We start from the raw sequence: 19,539 nt of genomic DNA, 5'->3' as shown, positions 1-19,539 counted from the left end.
GGCAAGAGGCCGAGGCCCTCCTAGATTATGAGGCCCTGGGATGCAGCCTCCTCAGTCTGTATGTAAATGTAGCCAGTACTATTTTTCTAGAAAAAAAGGTGCCAGAACTCACTATGAACGGCTTTCTCAGTCTCTTAGAATGGCAGTGGCACGCACCTGAGAGGTGCCAGAACTCACCTGAGAGCAGATCCTCCAAGTGTCCCTATTTTCCAGGGATGTCCCTGATTTTGAGAAGCTGTCAGGGACAGTATGTCCCACTTTTCCTTAGGATGTCCCTATTTTCATTGAAGAAATGTTGGAGGGTATGGAGTTATCTGGCTTCCGAGCCGCCTGAAGGCAATCCTGTATAGGGAAGTTTTTAAAAATGTTTCATTTTTCATTATGTTTTTATATATGTTGGAAGCTGCCCAGAGTGGCTGGGGCAACCCAGTAAGATGTGTGCGGTATATATAGTAGAATAATCATTATGGAATGGGACAAGGACATTGGAGAAATGTTGGAGGGTATGCCTAAGAGGTGCCGGAACCAGGTTCCTGTGAGTTCCCCCTGAAAAAAAAGGCCCTGAATTTAGTACTGCTACAAGCCATGGTGGCTGCACCCCTATGGCAGCATCCCATGGAATACCAGTTGCTGGAAACTGCAGGAAGGGAGAGTTCTCCTGTGCTCCAGTCCTGCTAGTGGGTTTCCCACTGAAGCAGTTGGTTGGCCATGGTAAGAACAAGATGCTGGACTAGATAGGCCCCCTTTGGCCTGATCTTATAGGACTCCAGAACTTTCTGGAGGTTGCCCACCCCTCTTTTTACTGGTTGAAAGTAATACCTCAGCCCCACCACTGTCCCTTTTGGTCAGAGCCATTCACTCTTGGGAAACATCAGAAGAGGCTAAACTGTGGCCCTCTGGATGTTGCTCTGTGACAACTCCAATAACCCCTGACAGATGGAGGTGCTGTTTCGTCAGTCTGCCTCAGGGACTGGCCTGCTGTGGAAAGGGTTGTACTCCCCTTGAGCCTTGAAGCTGTGGTGGCAAGGAGTACATTTACACCAGGGCATTTAGTGTACCAACCATCACATCTCTTGAGTCAGTCTGATTTAGCACTAGTTACCCATGCCTTCACTGCACTGCTGTTCAGATTGCTGCAAACTGAGTTACATGGAGCTACCCTAGAAGACTGTCCGGTCAGTGCAGCACTTCAAATGATGCAAAATGTAACGGCCAAGCAATTGTTCCCCAGGCTCAGGAGAAGATGTTTAAAGCCCTAAGCGGCTTAGTTCCTCTGGGGCTGCATGCCTCATTATGAACCTGCCCCCTTGTTAAGAGCTGCAGGAGAGACCCTTATGAAGATATGACTGCCAGCAGAGGCCCACTTGACAGGCATGTGGGGGAGAGCTTTTCCTCCATCACCCCCAGATGAAGGAATGCAATCACACCCACCCACATCTCTGTTGTTAGGAAAGGTATCAAGGCACAGTTAAAACAAAAACAAAAAACCAAGCAGTTTTCTATAGACTTGAGATTTTAATGTAAAGAGTCCCCCCCCCCTACATAAAGAGCAGATTTTGGCTAACATTCCCAATGTAACATGGTCATGGTCTAATTTTAATCAATTGTTTTTCTTTCTGTTAAAACCATGTATAGCCATTCAAGCAGACCGAGAGTTGACTGCTTTTGAACAACTTATGGTCAATGTTCCTGCTACAGAGAACAATCAAAGAAAAATCTTTGTTGACATTTATTAAGGACTGGAAACTTCTTATGGACTTTTTTCGTGAAAGAGAAAATGAACTTGTAATATCTGGATTTGAAGATTGAGAAAATGTTGGCTTATAGAAAATAGAATAGTTGGATGTCAATTTCAGTGAATACTTTGAACTAGTTGCTATATTTAGCTGCCAAGAGAATCAGAAGTCTTTTAATCTTTTTCTATTTTTTCCTTTAAAAATTTCCTTTTTATTTCTTTTTTCCTTCTCCCTTCTCTTTGCTCCTGTTTTTTTGAAAATTAGATTTTAAAAATATTTCTTTTATTCTGGTATATAACAAAAAGATGCTTTGTATTAGGTATAAACTTTTGTACATCTTTTGATGAGTATCGATTAAAAAAAATGTGTGGAGAAAAAATTGTTCCTGCTACATCAGTGGGTGAAGTACCAACAAAAATTCCCTGGGAAATGGACCTTGAAGTAATAATCTCTAATGAAAAATGGAAAACACTTTTGAGTTGGGGGGCAGAGGATGTTTTAAAACAGTTTCGGACCAATTAATGGAATTCTCTTTGAAATGCATACATAGGTGATATATTTTCTGCTTGCAAATATCCCACAAGATACCAGGGGCAACATCAACCTGTTGGAAGGGATGTGGGGAGACTGGATCTTACACGCATATGGATGGTTTTGCAAATCTGTTTACCCATTTTGGGTTTGGATATTTTAAAAAATGAGTTTAATATTCAAAGTGGACCTACAACCTTACCCTCTAACTTGCTTTACTTTGAATAAAGGACATATCTACTCCACCAATTGCTCATGAAGAACTTTTAATGTTCCTCCTCACAGTGGAAAACATGGAAATAGCCATGCTCTTGGGCCTGAAAACTGAAGTGTGATACTCCACAGCATGGACAATAGCCCTGGCTAAAAAGCTGATAAGCCAGATTTGTGCTCCCAAAGGGAATTCTAACCAACAGCTTTTCTATATTGTGTGGCAACTGTTTTTGGATGATATGGGTTAAGAAGACTGAGTTCTCATGGTAATATATGGAAAGATTTCTTGGAGTGATTTGTAATAATTTTATTTGATATTTTTAAGCAACGTGATTGATGTGTTTTGACTTACGTTTTATGTGTGACGTGAAGAATGAAAATGAATAAACATTATTTTAAAAACCTGAGTTTTTAACATTTGCAATGTTTTATTTTTTATTAGTTCATATTATGGTTTGTTCTTAGGTTTTGATTTGTTATACACCACCATACTGATTTTCATAAAGGCTGTGTAAAAGAATAATAAAATCAATGGATAACTTAATTTAAAATGAAGCCCAGCCTTTCTCCTGTTGCAGCCAGACATGATGTATCCGGTTGCTCACAGAACAAAACACCTCCCATGGCTTATTCCTGAGAATTCAGGGGTCTCAGGTAGACAGTCTCTGCATATAAATGTTCCATTTAACTGCTGCTGCAAACAACTGTTGCCTGGCCCATCTTCCATGAATTTGCCTATCTGTTTTGTATAAGAATACAAAATGGGGCCTGCAACAGGTGTGGAGTGTTGATGGTGCCTGGTGGCCCTTAGGACTGATGAGGCAGAAGGCAAGGAGACCAATTGTAGGCAGAGCCAGAGCCAATGGCAGGCAGAAGGAACTCATTCAAGTTTCTTGCCCACCCTCCTCCTCCTCACAAAGTTCTGCAACAGCGAAACTTAGACTGACTGGAGGAAGCTAAGAGGCAGTGCCATCCCCTGGACTAATTATAATTAGTTATAATTAAGGAAGGAAGCCATCAAATCTAACACATGAGCGGCCCCACTTTAACTAAACTGTATAATTTAGTATTTAAATAATCATTATTAATAATTGTATTAATTGGATAAAACTGGCATTGTTTTAATGAGACTGTTATTGGAATTATATTGGAAAAACTGATCTCATATGAAATATATAATTAGTTATAATTATTTGTTGTTATTATTATGACATTTCTATCCCAACTTCCATCCAAGGAGCTCAAAATGAGAGTCGTTAGGAGATTCTTATTCCCCACAGAACTACAGTTCCCAGAACGGTTTAACAACCAATGCCTCTTCCCAGGGAATACTGGGAACTGTAGCTGTGTGAGAAGTAAGGGATCTCCTAACAATTCTCAGCACTCTGAATAAACTACAGTTCCCAGGGGTTTTGGGGGGGAGGAAAGTAATGCCTGTTTAAAATGGTATAATGGTGTTTCAAATACATGGTGCATATGCAGCCTTAGATTACCATTAAAAGTTCCCCTGTCATTTTTTTCTTTTAAGAATGGAGTTTTCTGGATTCTTGCCTTTTTTGTTTTTTAAAAAACCCCACAAAACATCAAGGAAGCAGAAGCAGCTCATTAAGTCAAACATCTCCCTTTTGAAAGGTGTTGATTTTACATGAGAAAGGAAGCCCAGAAGCCCAGGTCAGGGGCTGAATTTGGTAAATCCCTAGGGTTTATTTTTCTGTGTGTGAGTGTGTATGTGTATAAGAAGGGTGTGAGAGGGCGAGGAGGGGATTGTCCCCATCTCTGGGGTTAATAAAGTGGGGAAAGAGTCTCTTTCAGAGGCATTGCAAACAAAGTCCCCCCCCCAAAAAGAAGCCCTCTGTCCAAAGGCCTACATGGATTGACTTAAACCCAGGGGATAAGTGCTTTAAATTAATCTCATTGCCTAAGAATGAGGCCAAACAAAACTCTTTTAAAATCATATTAAAAATCTATCAAAGGAACAACTTGCGCTTTTCATTGAGAGAGAGAGAGAGAGAGAAAGAATAATCCAGCAACGGCCTTCCTTACATTTACACAGCCCAGAAATGCAAATCAAAGACGTTCTGTGCTATTTAATTGCCCTTGTAGCTCCCAGCCGATGCCATCTCGCACGTTAATGAACGACAACCCTTTCTAACACGACAGGAAAATGGCAAGATTGAAATTTGTCCTCGCCAAGACACATTTGGAAATGAGTTGAAAGGTTTCACTTCGGCAAAGGGATTTAAAAAAAAGAAATCAATTTGAAATATAGTAGGTGAAAGCATACAACCCTAGAAAAAAAAGGTTACAGACCAAAGCAGCTGGTGTAAATCAAAATATGAACTTGAAGGTAATAGGAATTGATAAAATAGTCTAAGGCTGAAACGCTCAATGGGACTTACTATTTCTGTGTAGATATGTAGCAAATAGCATTGGATGAACACATGTCCTGTGATAACGAGTTTGGAGGCTAACAGGACAGTTGCAAATAACATGGGACAGAAATTCCAGAACTATTGAGCCACAAGAAATAAATGGATTTGAAAAATCATGGAAACACAAAAGCAAGCATATGGAGGATGCTGTCAGTTGCATCTCTGTTTAACTCACTGTTCTTGGAGAAGGCCCTAGCTCAGTGGTGAAGATTCTGCTTTGCGTGTAACATCCTGGAAAGCCACTGCCAGTCAGTGTAGACAATGCTGAACTGGGTGGGCCAATGGTCTGACTCAGTATAAGGCCCTTTAACTTGCCTCTGCTAGGACAGTTCTGTTGTGTATCTGTATACCTGAATCACTCAAATCACCCTCAAAGATGCAAAGAATAATCTGTCCTCTGAGGAGGCTTCATGGTGTATCTCTGTATGACTGGCTACAGTACCCTGACTGGGGCGGGGTGTGTGTGTCGCAGTCTCTGCTGAAAAACCTCTAGCCAAGAAGAGCCCACCATCTTCAAGGCACTTTGTGTCACAGTTGGAAAGCCCATCCTTCTGATAAATAAACATCCTTCAGCCCTCTATTTTTGATGGTTTTTCCTCATCTTTTCAAGCTCTATAAACAGCGGCATGGAAAGGTTTTCACTGCCAGAAGACCACACTCCCCTTGTGGCATACCAGTACAGTGGTACCTCAGGTTACAAACACCTTGGGTTACAAACACTTCGGGTTACAGACTCCACTAACCCGGAAGTAGAACCTTGGGTTAAGAACTTTGCTCCAGGATGAGAACAGAAATCGCACGGCAGCAGTGAGAGGCCCCATTAACTAAAATGGTGCCTCAGGTTAAGAACAGTTTCAGGTTAAGAACGGACCTCCAGAACGAATTAAGTTCGTAAGTTCAGACGTTCCACTGTAATGGGCATGGGCAGAGCAATGGGTGCAACCCTTATCTTTGTACAATGAATGGGGAACCATTGGCCTATGCTGGTTGGAGCTGATAGGAGCTGGAGTCTGCCATCCATCCTTTGTAAAGCAGACTGAAGAAGTCAAAGAGGTTTACACATATGTGTGCGCGCGCACACACTTTTCCATTTATTCATTCATTCAATATATTTCTACAGCATCCTTCAAGAATAAAGTTCTTCCTAAGGTGGCTCATGTAAGGTAAATATATTTAAAAATTACAATGAGTATAATTAGAAGGGCCACCGCTTTCACCATTCCCACTGTTTCAGGGGTTGCAGGCTCCACTCTGCATTCATAACCCCACTCCCCAAAAAAGAAAGTTTTGGTTAGAAGCTGTTACAACCAGCACACCTTAAATTTCATACAGGACAATGCTGTTCTGAATTTTGCTTTCCCTTCCCCTGGAGCAGGCTTTGAAAAAGGGGTTGTGGGGGAAGAAGCACCTCAATTTTTGGTGATACTCCCAGATTGCAGCTACCTCTCAGCTGTCTTGGGAGAGGCTGAGAATTTCTGGCTCATCTTTCAGTTCCCAGGCTGGCCAGCTTTTTCTTCCTCTTGACCTTAGATGCAACCATGTCCAAGCCACTCGAGTATTCAGACTGCAAGATTTCAGCCAGACGGCGCTTGCCCCGAGTTTTCTTGAGAAGAAACTCACGCCTAGGCAAAAGAAAGGAGAGAGATAAGGAAGGAGAAAACTGTTTTTAAAGGATTTGGTTTTACAAGGAGATACTGTTGGATTTTAAATTTTTAGTGTGCACTCAACGTTCCTACTTTGAAGAAAGTCTCACCAAACTTAGTGGAATTTTGGGCCAAACAAGATGTGCCATTCATTACATGATTAACATATCCAAGTTTGTTTGTTTTTCTAAAATTAAATAGCAGTTGTGGGGATGGGGGAGATCAGGACTTTGGCAGTGCATGCAGAAGATCCCAGAATCATGAAGGCTGGAACATTACTTTATTTTTAGATGTAGAACAATAATGTGGTGACAGAACACATGCTTTGCAAGCAGAAAGTCCCAGATTCAATCCCCAGAATCTCCAGGTAGGGAGATGGCCAAGGTTGGAATAAGGTTGGTGCAGGGAAAAGAGCTCCATACATCCTGACGGATTGGACTCCACTGGCTGAGTCTCCTTCCTTGAGTTCTTACCTTGAAAATCCATCTCCTGAGTAGTCATACACTTAAGGTCAACAGAATCCTAATCTCTCTCTCTCTCTCTCTCTCTCTCAAAAGAGATGGTAAGATACAGCTCCCTCTTTCAAAAGCAAGCCTTATTGCAGACACCCTTGAGGTGTGAATGCACAACAGGTGTGCAGGTGAAAGAGAACAGAGGTCATACATGAGGAAAAAGCAAAGCACAGCTGAACCATAGAGACATTTCATATCTTCACTCAACTCTCATGTTTTAAAAAAGAGCTCTCTTGTTCAGGAACTGTTATAAGAGGAACTTGGGTTTGGAGCACATCCTATATTGTAGGATTCCGTCACAAGAGAGGTCAAACTGGCTCCCTCTTTGCTTTCCTTCTGCTGGCAGGCAAAGACTTTCCTGTCCAGATGAGCCTTTGAAAACCAAGGTGCAGGCGATGCTGATCACTGGGCTACAGTCGGGGCAAAGTGGGTTTGAATGGCTGGCTCTAAATGTGCTATTGTTATTAACTAGTTTCTTTTTATCACTTTGCATTTCATAGTGATGTTTTTAAATGTTGGAAGCTGCCTTGATCCCATCTTGGAAGAAACACGAGTATATAAATACAACAACAAACAATGTAAAATGGATTTTTCAGCTTTCTCAAAATGGCAGGACCAATATTTTTGCCTCCCTAGAACAACTGTTCTTCCAGTGATGAAGAGAAGAAGGGACAGCCAAAGTGCTGCCTCAAGGTGTTGCTGGACTACATATCCCATCATCCCCAACTCTTGGCCATGCTGGATGCTAGGGCTGATGGGAGCTGGGAGTCCAACAACATCTGGAGGACCAGTTGTTCCTCCATCTGTGCTGTGGAGCAGCACTACACTGAGGAGAGGGTGCGATATGAAAATGGGAAGTCAGATCTTGCATGGAGTGCCTAGCTGAATTTTCTTTAAATAGGCTTAGAGAGGGGTCTTGGCTATTGCCCAGGAATGGCAGGCATGGGTGCTACACCTGCCTCAGCCTACCCCACTTGCTTGTTTTGGGGAGAAGATGGAGGCAACACGCATGAAAGCCAGTGGTTAGGGTGTTGGGCTAGGACCCAGGAAACCAGGATCTGAATCCCTGCTTAGCCATGAAACTTGCTGGGTAAAAAGACCCAAGGTCTAACGTACCTCACAGGGTTGTTGTGAGGATGAAATGAGGTGAGAGAGAACCTTGCATGCCACCTTGAGCTCATTGGAGGAAAGCTGGGATGTAAATGTAACAAATAAACATACACCACTGCAATCTCTTCCTAGCAGATTTTAGAGTGAGACCCTCAGCAGGCTGCAGGGTCTTTTCAGTTGCATCCCCTCTTGCTTTGGAACTCCCCCAGGAGGCCTGAATGACCTTCCCTTCCCTATCTGCTGTCCTATCAAAAGGCAGGTCAAGACCATTATTTCCCAAGTAGCTTTTGAGTTGGCTGGGATATTAATTCTGATGCTTTCGAGTTGTCATTTATTTTTACGTGGATTTACAGGGTTGCATTCAAGTTAAATTCTACCCAGAGTAGATCTACTGAAATTAATTTACCCAGGTTAGTTGATGGGTCTGCTCCAAGTCTAACATCACATACTACTGATGGTCTTTAAATGTAGTTTTGTACACTACTTTGGCAGATATTAGCTATTGAATGAAAGAGAATGGCTTTAAAAACAAAACAAAAACAGACTGCCCAAATAAGGGTGGGAAGAGACAACAGCCCTGTGGTGGGCTCAAACGCTCTTTTTGCTGATGCACATGCAACACAGCCAGCCCTGAATTGCCAAAAACTCATCACAGTGGTGACACTCGCCCCTCTTGGACCCGTGGTGCGTCTCTGGAGAAGAGGCCGCCATTTATCAGGGACTGTTTTCAACACGGATCATGTCGTCAATCCATTTGACGGAGGTTCCTCACTGCTTGCCCCATCCGGTGGCTGGCAGTGCCAAGCAATGAGGCTTGGATACCTCTGGCTTAATGCTATCTGAACACCTGCTTTTCTACCCACTGAGTCAAATGAGCCATCTGTGGCTGATGTGTGCTGTGAAGGGGGGGTGGGGGTGGGAGTGTCTTATGGGGAGGGTTGGTGGCAGCAGTGTAGGAGTGGGGCATAGCATCTATCAACTGAGATATGCTCCTTCAGACAACCTAGCAGATGTCTCCACTACATGGCAACACTGGCTGATGCTGAAAGGCGTATCTCGGAAAGATTTTTTTAAAAAAACTATGATCTCATCAAATCAGGACACAGCATCAACACACTGGTGGAGGCGAAAGGGGCAGCCTGCAGGGCAAAAGTTCCAGTAATGCTGCAGTCTGCAACCCTTTCCTAGGGTCAGGGGTGGGGAACCTCTGGCCCATGGGCCAAACTTGGCCTAAGAGTCTGTTTCCTCACAAACCTGATGCCGTACGGTTGGAGGGTGTTTTGTGACTCTGGGAATTAGATGAAGAACGTGCTCTGAAGCAGAGACATACTTAGGCTCCCATGCACCCTTCACAAGGAGCTGTATCAGTGCATCCCCTTCCCATCCACTGTGCCTTGGCAAGGACATGTTGGCTGCCCAGAGCAGCGCAGGGAGTGCACGGGTGGGAAAGTGGGCTCCTAGCCACTCCGAGCCAGGGTGAAGAAGCACATTTTTTGCACACACACCCTGGGCCTTGGCCCTTGGTGAGGGCCAACCTGGTCAACGCCCAGGTATGCTCTAAGGGGCTGTGCATCGTTTTGAAGGGGGAAACTATATAGTCTGGGTGTGCTCCTAGATTACATCTTGTCGCTGGAGTCTTGTGACTTCTGTAAATAGGAGTGTTTATGCCCAGTTTAGGCCACTCCTGAACTGGGATCGCCTGGCCTCAGAGGCCCATGCTGAACTCCAGAACCCATAATCCCCGGCTACTGGCCATGCTCTTTGGCAGGGTTTGGGGGCCGACTGGAGTTGGAATCCAACAACATCTGAAGGGCACAAGCAGAGGTGCAGTCTAGGGAAAAAATAATGGAAATAGAGTTGAGAACATTACATAGGGAACCTGTGGCCCAATCCTGGTGTTGTACTCCAAATCCCTTCAGCCCCAGGCCAACAGTCAAGGATGATGGTGGGAGTTTTGGGACTGAAAATGTGGACTGCCCATTATGTAGACACCTGCAGATTCCTCATCCAGGTTGAAAAGGGTGAAGAAAGGGGAAAATATGAAGCAGAACGTTTAGGCAGGAAGCAATGCGCTGATGAAAAAGAGCTGTGGGTCCCCTACTGAGGCTCAGCAGTGTAGCTAGCCGCTCGGCCGCCTGGGGTGGCATGCACCCTGCACCCGGGGCAGGCCACCCATAGGGCGGGGCATGCCGCGGAGCCTCCAAGGAGCTGAGCGGGAGGCAACGGGCAGACGCAAGCCCCACATTGCCCTTTTGGGCATGGCAGAGCCTGCAGGCGCCCAAGCCACTGTGTCACTCCCAGGAGAGATGTGTGGCTGGCGTGCACTGCAGGCCCCGCGGTAAGTGTTGCCCCATGCAGTGTGGCACCATGTTCGCCCCCCTAACTACACCTCTGTCTCAAACTACCCATCAAGTCTCTTATATCGTAAGAACATGAGAAGAGCCTGATGGACCAGGCCAATGGCCCATCTAGTTCAGGATCCTGTTCTTATAGTGGCTAACTACAAGCCTGTGGGAAACCAACAAGTAGGACCCCAGCACAAGAACACTTTCTCCTTAAGCAGTTTCCAGCAATTGGCATTCAGAAGCATTGCTGCCCCCAACTGTGGGGGAACAGCATAGCTACCGTGGTTGGTAGCCATTGATAGCCCTCTCCCTCCATGATACCAGCCTCTCCCTTGCAAAACGAACCCCTTTCTTGATCTTGCACTTGGCTCAACTCTTCTCTAGTCTCAAAGCTCCCCCCACCCACCGGACTCTATTTATTTCTGCAGCAGAGCACCATCCAGAGGAGGGGGAAAACGCCCCAAATTCCTCCCTGGGCCAGGCTCCAAGCTTTCCCTGCCACTAATTAAGTGATATTAAGGAAGCAGCAAATGCCACAAGGAAATTGGCAGCTGAAAAAGGACTCCAATCTGACGACGAGGAGATTGCTTTGCAGGGAGAAAGCTCTGCAGCTGCAGCTTGGCCTGGGAGGGCTTCTTTGCCTGAGAGAGCCCGTCCTCTAAGGGGGCTGTGCCGGCCTCCCCCACCCCCCCAAAAAAATCTGGCCAAAGAGAAAAGTTCAAAGAGCGTTAGGATGTTAGGTCTGCTCATGCAATGTACTTCTCTTTCTCTCTCACAACCCTCTTCCACATGTTTGTCCCCGACAAGGGCCAACTTCTCTCTCATTACTCAAAAAGCAATGCAGAAGAGGCTGTGTGTGACTTGCGTTTAATTAGACCTGATCGTTTTGTATTGGGGGCAATAGGGAGTAATCTGCAAAAGCTAAAATTTGAGGCCTGCTCTCATTTCGATCATGCAAGCTGAAGGACTATAAACCCATAGTTGTTGGTTTTGTTTTGTTTTGTTTTTAAAAAAACAATTTGAGAAGAAATATTGAGTTGTATAGAGTGTTAGTTATACTCAGTGTAGACCGGTTGAAATTAATAGACATGGCTGACTTAGGCTCATTAACTTTAATGGGTCTACTCTGAGTATGTTAACTGGAGACAAACCATTGTTTTTGTACTTGTAGAATATGCCTAGTCTTGGACATATTTCTTCTTTTTTAAAAATAAGAATAATCAGGCAAAATTTAAGGGCCAGATTTCAGATATAGAAATGGACTCTGTACTACACGGATCATGCCTTTCTGAGGTATTGATTCTTAACACAGGCAGAAAAATTACACATTCCAGACACCAACACCAACACCACAGAATATGGTTTTGGGTGCAGGATGCAGCTTCTGAAGAATATCTGCTTTCATTAAAACAATTAAAAATAATAAAAACTGAGCAAGTTTCTAGTCCTTACGGAGGCCAAACTATTTGTTATTTGTGTGTGAGAGAGTGATGTAGAGCTTTGCTCTGTTTTTTAATCTAGTTTTTAGGATTTTTTACTAAATGTTATTGGGTATATTTTTATGCAAACCGCATAGAGACTTATTATATTAAGCAGTATTAAAGTTTTATGACTGGCTGAATGAATGAATAAATAAAATTACCTAAATAATAAAATAAATCAGGCATACTTCCAAACCTGTGAGCAATATGTAGGGAGATCTGGGAAGCTGGGATATATAGTCAGCTAGATAGGGGGACTGAATATGTTTTCAGAGTGTGGGATTTCATGCCTCTGACTAGTTTCTCTCCCCACCCCCACCCTGTGCCTAGGCAAGCCAGAATAAATTATGCAAAGCAGCAAAAGTTTCAGAATATAAAATCCTGCAAAAATAACGAAAACAGCAGGCAACAGGTTTTTTTTTACCAGACCTTTCAGTTTCGAATTATACCCTCCAGAAATTTTTTTTAAAATAATGGTACTGTTACCCACTTAAAAGAAATTTTAGATCAATTAATCACAAGTCTTAGACCGTCTATCTATTAACAATTCAATTAAAACCTGCATCTACTTGAATATGAATTAAAAAATGAAAATCTACTCATGGGGTGGAAGGGGAAGCATAGTTCCATAATACTTAACAGGTGACACAACCAGATCCACATCATATGCTTAAAGTGCATAGCTTCCCCCAAAGAATCCTGGGAACTGCAGTCCGACCACAGAGTACAATTCATAGCATTCTTAAACTACAGTTCCCAGGATCCTCTGGGGGAAATCATGTGCCTTAAATGCACACTGGACGTGCTTCAAATGTATGAGGTGGATCTATCAGTACCTGGTATTCTGACAGTGACAGGCAGAGAGGAAGGGGGGACCCCCTTAGGTCAGGGGTGTGGAACCACCTGCAATGTCAGGGCTGTATTAAACCGAATCAACCTTTCAGGGGGTGCATTCCAAGGAAGGGTGTGGTCAGAGGCAAAATTCATCAGGATTAAAAGCTTTGTTTTACTTAAACTGCTTGGAGGGTTTTGTTGATTAAGTGGTATATAAATCATGCTGCATATCTTTTTAAGCAGCCCAGCGCCCTCACCCCCAAAGCAAAGGAATAGATCTAATGTAAGCCCTCCTCAAGAGTACACCCCCTGAAACTGATTGGCACGACCATCTTATGTACATTAATTTCAGTGGGTCTACTTTGAATAAAATACGACTGGATATAATCCCATAATCCATTAGACCCATTGCTATTAATGTTTTCACCTGTTTATTTTATTTTTAAAAAGAAAATAAATGTACTGAGCCCTAGCGAAAGCACTAAAAAGATCAATCTGGAAACACCTCTGATCAAAAGTACACACCCCTCATGAATCTACAGTGGTACCTCGGGTTACATACGCTTCAGGTTACAGACTCCGCTAACCCAGAAATAGCGCCTCAGGTTAAGAACTTTGCTTCAGGATGAGAACAGAAATCATGCTCCGGCAGCGCACAGCAGTGGGAGGCCCCATTAGCTAAAGTGGTGCTTCAGGTTAAGAACAGTTTCAGGTTAAGAACGGACCACCGGAACGAATTAAGTATTTAACCTGAGGTACCACCGTACTATATTCCTGTAGGGAGAATGACAGTACTTCCATGAATGTCTCTCCCAGTGGGACGAAACAGCAGCTTGAAGAAGGGGGATGGGGCATAATAACCCTACTCCTAATTTTTATCCTGCTCTTTGCCCAAAGAGCTCAGGAATGTTGAGTTGCTTCTCCCACCTTTAATCTTCACAGCCACCCTGTGAGGTAGGATAGGCAGATCAGGGGAGTATAACAGGCATGGCTTTCTTTTTGGCCAGAAACTCACTGGAGCTCTGTCCCGGCACCTCTCGGGTGGGTGTCACTGCCATTCTAAGAGAACGAGGCAGGCGTTCAGGGTGAGTTCCGGCACCTCTTTTTCTAGAAAAATAGCACTGGTTATAGGGATCTGAACTTGGTGGGTCTCTTTGTTCCAAGATGCCACCCACTGGCTCTCTTTAGATCAGGAAGTGGGTTGGTTGGAAACATTAATCACCCCCATCTCTCCTGATGGCTCCCCAGCTGCTGTCCAGTTTTTGCTCTCTGCTAAGTTTGTGGAAATGGCAATGCAAGCTTTTCTCCCCCCCCCCCATTGGGAGGGATGGAAAGGGCCCCCTAACACACAACCTCTGGAAAAGAAGTGGGGGGGGTAGCTTTAACAGAGAAACAACATCTCAGGAACAGAGGGAGACATTGTCCCCACCTGCTGTAATCCAGTGAGACTGCTGGTGTCAGTCATCACCCCGTTCCCTGCTGGGCTAAGGAGACATCAAAGCCTGCCCCATACCATCTTACATGCTCTTTATCAGCTAATCAGGCTATTCTTAGCTAAATAAAGCTCCGTTAAATCCCCTGCTCGCTGGGGCATTCCTGTCCTGCTGCCCATCTGCTGGTGAGGGTGAGCAGAAGCAGTCCGCAGGGAGAAAGAAGGCAGGGACAATGCGGTTCGTCCTGAATCCCCTCCCAACAACTGCTCTGTGGGTCCCGTCCCCCACCCAGTCCTCCTGCACCCCCCCAAAAACATACTTCGTTTCTTTAATTTTGCTTCTCGGATGGCCCGAGCTAAAGATGTCAGCGGCCCCAGCAAATCGTGACATGGATTAAGGGGGCCTTTATAATTGAACAGCCGACGCTTTGCGCAGACTGGAGCGTTGTTGTTTTTTTGAAACAATTTTACAGCAATGGAGTATATACAAAAAAAGAGAGGGACCCAAGGAAAGAAATAAAAGGAAAAACTGAGAAAAGCAACACGGATATTTGCAAAAAGGAAGGCAGGCTTGGGAGAAAAGGACAAGAATGAAACAGCAAAGAAAGAGAAAGGGAAGAAATTGAAAGAAGGTGAAGGAAGAAAAGAAGAAGAAGAAGAAGAAGAAGAAGAAGAGGAGGAGGAGGAGGAGGAGGAGGAGGAGGAAGAAGAAGAAAGTAGTTTGGGAGTTGTTTCTTACCATGGTTTTCTTTGAATTAAAGCAAAGGTGGTTTAGAGAGCAGTATATATGCATGGATTAAAAAGTATGATTTAGAAAAAGAAAAGCACACTTGAAAAGAACACCCCACAGTTGAATATTTTTTTAAAAAAGAAATCTGATAGGCCCTCTTATCTAAACAGGAACATTAAAAGAGGAGAGCATTCATGGCTTGGGAATAAATGTGGTGGCAGAGTGGTGAGGATTCAGAAAGGTGCAGAGAGACTGGATTTCCTCACACTCTAAAATGATGATGACGACAAAGAGTAGGTCCTATGACAGGCTGCAACACTTTAAAACTCAGGATTCAAAAGTTTAAAACAGATTACGGTCACAGGAATGGCAGGGCCCTGAAAAGGCACATCTCAGGTGTCTCAGGGTAAAGAGATGCATCTTCAGCATTCGCCTGTAGAGTGAAGAAGCCAGACTCACCCCTTTGCGGAGGGGGATCCACAGCTTAGGGTCTGTTACAGACAAGCAAGGCCCTCTCCTCGGCTGCCACCCGTCACAACTTGGTGGTGTAACTAGCAAGAGCATCCCCTCTGCCAATGTCAGCACCCAAGAGGGTCTGTATGGAAGGAGGCAGTCCCTCATATATTTTTGGCCTAAGTTATTTAGGATTTTATCCACTGGATGGTGGAGTCTGAGGTGACCCAATGACACTGACAGGCAGCAGGTCAAGGAGAGGCAGACACATCACTCTGGACCATTGGACATCTTGGCTGGGGGCTGATGGGTGCTGACATCCAAAACTGCTGAAGAGCACCACACTTAGGGCTACCCCTGGTAGACAATACAGAGCTAGATGGACCAATGGTCTGACTCAGTATGAGGCAGCTTCCTGCACTCCTAACTCTGGCAAAGATCTCCTCCTGGTGGCGGAAGAGAGGAGTGCATGTGTCTGGCATTGAGTGTGGGGTCCTTTCTGCTCATGCACCAATCAAGCACACAAAACAAGTGTTAACACAGAAAGGCTTCCTTTGGGTAGATGCACATTGCTGTATTGAGAGGAGGAACAGCTGAAATGGGGAAGGGTCTTGCCCAGGCCACCCAATGGCTCTACAGGTTAAAGCAGAACTGGGGGATCTCTAGAATATATTGAACTCCAAGCTCCTATTCTCCCCTGGCCATTGGGCCATGCTAGCTGGTGCAGTTGGGACTTGGGGTAGTCCAACCACATCTAGAGGGGCTGCAGGTTCCCCACCCCAAATCGAAGAAGAGGTATCCTCCCTTTTTCCTGATTGTCTCTTCTAAACAGAGGCATCCCTCCATTTGCTGTATGCAGTAGCCAATGCTGCTGCTTCAATCTGGAATGGAGGAGACTGTGACCCTCCACAGGCTCCTGCGTTTCAGCTTCCATTCTCCCCGGCGGCTCGTCATGTTAGCTGCAAGGGCTGATGCGAATCTGGAAGGCCACCGGTTTCCCATTGTTCCTATGTCAAACCCGCACACTGAGTTGGAAAGCAAAGCCTTTACCTTTTCTGCTTCTGGTTCTTTGCTTGCTTTGGGAAGGCAGAGGTGGCACTGAGATTCTTAGGGGTGTCCCGGAGCCCAAAGCTCTTTGCCACATGGCCCAGATGGAGAGACTTGACGTGGAAGATGTGCTTGAGGCTGGCTGGGTAGGTTGCATATGACCGGATGAAAGACTGCAGAGCTGGAGGGAAAAGGGAGGAAGAAAAATGAATGTGGCTGTTGGGAATTTTCCTTTGCAAAAGGGATTACGTGCTATCGCCTCTCAGGTGAGATTATCTCCCTGTTGGTACACTCTTCATTTGAGCTCAAGCTCACCTCCAAAACAGATGTAATGTCCACTAAGCATATGCAGAAAGCCAGTCACATACCATCAAATTACCAAAATAAATCCCCTGCACTGGGCAACATTTGTGTATCACAACAGCAGTTAAAACATGGGTGGTTTTCAGAACCTGTCTGCAATTCTACATTAATATACCAAGGAAAGAGTCCCTTTGAACTCAACGGGGCTTATTTCTGGGTAGACACATAAAGGATCACATTTTTATTGCTTTAAAAAACCCACAAGTGCGTAAGATGTGATTTGATGTTGGGTTTTTTTCTGATTGGCATGGCTTAGGGACTAATTTTATTACAGAAGCTTCCCTGCCCATCAGCTGTGCAAGCTCTGCTGTCCATCCAGCTCACATGTGCAAGCCGGAGGGGAAGCAGAGCTTGCACAGATGAGGTGCAAGGAAGTGGCTGCTGTTTCACTACCCTGCATGTCAGCTGCTAGGCGGGGAGGCATCCTGCTCACGAGGAGACCCTCCCCAAAGTTTGAAGAGAATGTCCTTTCCAGGCTTGCAAGTCAGGAGGACTCTCCAGGATGCTCCCCATTTCTGGGATCCACTTCTGAGTTCCCAGAATTGCATGTATGCATGTTCCTGCACAAATACAGTGGTACCTCAGGTTACAGACGCTTCAGGTTACAGACTCTGCTAACCCAGAAATAGTACCTCAGGTTAAGAACTTTGCTTAAGGATGAGAACAGAAATCGTGTGGCGGCGGCGCAGCAGCAGTGGGAGGCCCCATTAGCTAAAGTGGTGCTTCAGGTTAAGAACAGTTTCAGGGTAAAAACAGACCTCTGGAACGAATTAAGTACTTAAACCGAGGTACCACTGTACAGCATGCACATATGGGAAGTTGTCTGTATTCATATACATATATGTGTGTGTGTGTGTGTGTGTGAGAGAGAGAGAGAGAGAGAAAGAGAGAGAGAGAGAGATGAGAGAGATCTGTCTCAAATAATTCATGATAGCAGGTTGTCACCCATGTTAGTCCTACTCAGAGTAGGCCCACTGAAATCGAAAGACATGACCAACTTAAGGTGTGTTAATTTTAATGGGTCTACTCAAGAGTAAAATTTAGCCCTATGCATATTATCTACAACCTGTATTATGAATTGTTTATTTGTAATGCTTGAATTATCATCTGTCATTTTCCCGTTGTAAGGTATTGGGCAGCTTACTACTTTTATTAAAATCCCTTGTATCAGTAGCTCCCATACTCACCCCACCCAACTTGAAGATCGCTGAAGGTCTTGGCAGGCGACTTAATAATTTTTCTGCCTGTTGTAGCAATTGCAAAGCGGTGTGCTAGAGCCTGTATGGTTTTCAACTGTATTCTTATTGCTCCTTTTGTTTCTTCTATATTGAATTCTATTGTGTTATGATTTGCATCCCACAGAATCCAGACAATTCCAAACTGTGATTTGATAAAATACAACAAGAAGAAATAAAAGGAGAAATAAAAATGCAACTAAAAATTAATACGAATGTTTAATGTGATGGAAGGTCCGCCTAATGTCTTCAACCAGAGATCCGCAGACACACCGTGAAGCTCAAGGACATAGTTTGGGAATCCTTGTCTTACAGTTTTCAGGGTCATTCTGAGGATTGCCCCTCCCTCTCTGTTGACCCCAGATGGAGAAAAAGCAGCTGTAAAGCAGCACAAGCACTTCTTTTAAAAGGTTTAAAAAACCCAAACAAATGCCTTGTGTGACTCTTGCAGGCCACCATAGGGACAGCTACTGCAATGTCCACTGAGCACTTCTAAACTATTGGCTATGAGTCCTGGAAGACTTGCACACCATTTTCCTCCTGGCCTGGAGGTATAGCCCAACTCCAGATAAGATACAGGGGCTGAGGCTGCTTAACAGATTCCTGGCATGGGGTGTTTTGGGGGGTTGTCGCTGTTGAGGTTTTTTTTAATTTTTTATTTTAGATCTTGTAATTTATGTGGAAATTGTTCAGTCCGGTTGTGTATTTTTAAAAATGTTTTATTTATTGTTCATGACTACTTCTGCTATGTTGTAGTTATGAATTCTTTTCATGCTGTAAGAGCGTGGTTTGTAAGAGCGTGGTTCAAACCTTGAGCGTGGTTTGAACTGTAGAAAGCTGGCATACAAATAAAACTATGTAGGTACGTAGAGAGTGGTACCTCTGGTTGCGAACAGGATCCATTCCAGAGGCCCATTCGCAACATGAAAAGAAGACAACCCGCAGCGGCACGTCTGTGCATGCACGGGTTGCGATTCACCGTTTCTGCGCATGCGCGTGACGTCATTTTGCGCATCTGCGCATGCACAAGCGGCGAAACCTGGAAGTAACCCTTTACGGTACTTCCGGGTCACCACGGGACGTAACCTGAAAGAACGTAACCTGAAGTGGACGTAACATGAAGTATGGCTGTACTTGCAAAGGAGGCCGCTAAAGATTTCATGCTTTGCAGGGTTAGCCCCCAGTTCTCGTTCCCCTCCGATTCTCACCCCAGAATTCTCACATTTCTGGTTTTCAAATAAATCCCAGCGATGAAGCTCAGGACCCCTCCCCACTTTCTCTCCCTACCCTCATCTCAGACCCCTGCCTCCCCACCCCAGACCACCCCAGTCCCTTAACTGCATCGAAATCTAACACTGCTCCCCCACCAGTCTCTTTTGCCCTTCCTCACTGAGTCAGTAGACCAGCACGTTTGCCCACAGCTTAAGCCTAATCTCTCAGGG

The 19,539-nt window shown here is 44.7% G+C and overlaps 2 protein-coding genes across 3 annotated transcripts in view; one reads left to right on the top strand and one right to left on the bottom strand.

Annotated features, from left to right (window-relative positions):
- BARHL1 (BarH like homeobox 1) overlaps nucleotides 1-2,143 on the top strand; it is a 37,160-nt gene extending 35,017 nt beyond the window's left edge. For both annotated transcript variants that reach the window (XM_053373734.1, XM_053373735.1), the window contains one exon: nucleotides 1,636-2,143. The gene's annotated coding sequence lies outside the window, so the exon portion shown is untranslated. The remainder of the gene's footprint in view (nucleotides 1-1,635) is intronic.
- A 3,944-nt stretch (nucleotides 2,144-6,087) lies between these two features.
- The window catches only part of DDX31 (DEAD-box helicase 31), a 66,306-nt gene continuing 52,854 nt past the window's right edge, over nucleotides 6,088-19,539 (bottom strand). The window contains exons 19-20 of the mRNA XM_053373164.1: nucleotides 16,503-16,680; nucleotides 6,088-6,534 (exon numbers count right to left, since the gene is read on the bottom strand). Coding sequence (XP_053229139.1) covers nucleotides 6,393-6,534; nucleotides 16,503-16,680 — 320 coding nt within the window. The 3' untranslated portion in view covers nucleotides 6,088-6,392. The remainder of the gene's footprint in view (nucleotides 6,535-16,502; nucleotides 16,681-19,539) is intronic.

The sequence above is a fragment of the Podarcis raffonei genome, chromosome Z, assembly GCF_027172205.1.
Source record: "Podarcis raffonei isolate rPodRaf1 chromosome Z, rPodRaf1.pri, whole genome shotgun sequence".
NCBI classification, from domain to species: Eukaryota; Metazoa; Chordata; class Lepidosauria; order Squamata; family Lacertidae; genus Podarcis; species Podarcis raffonei.
Note: the sequence above shows the minus strand (reverse complement) of the source record. Positions and strands in the feature narration are given on the sequence as shown.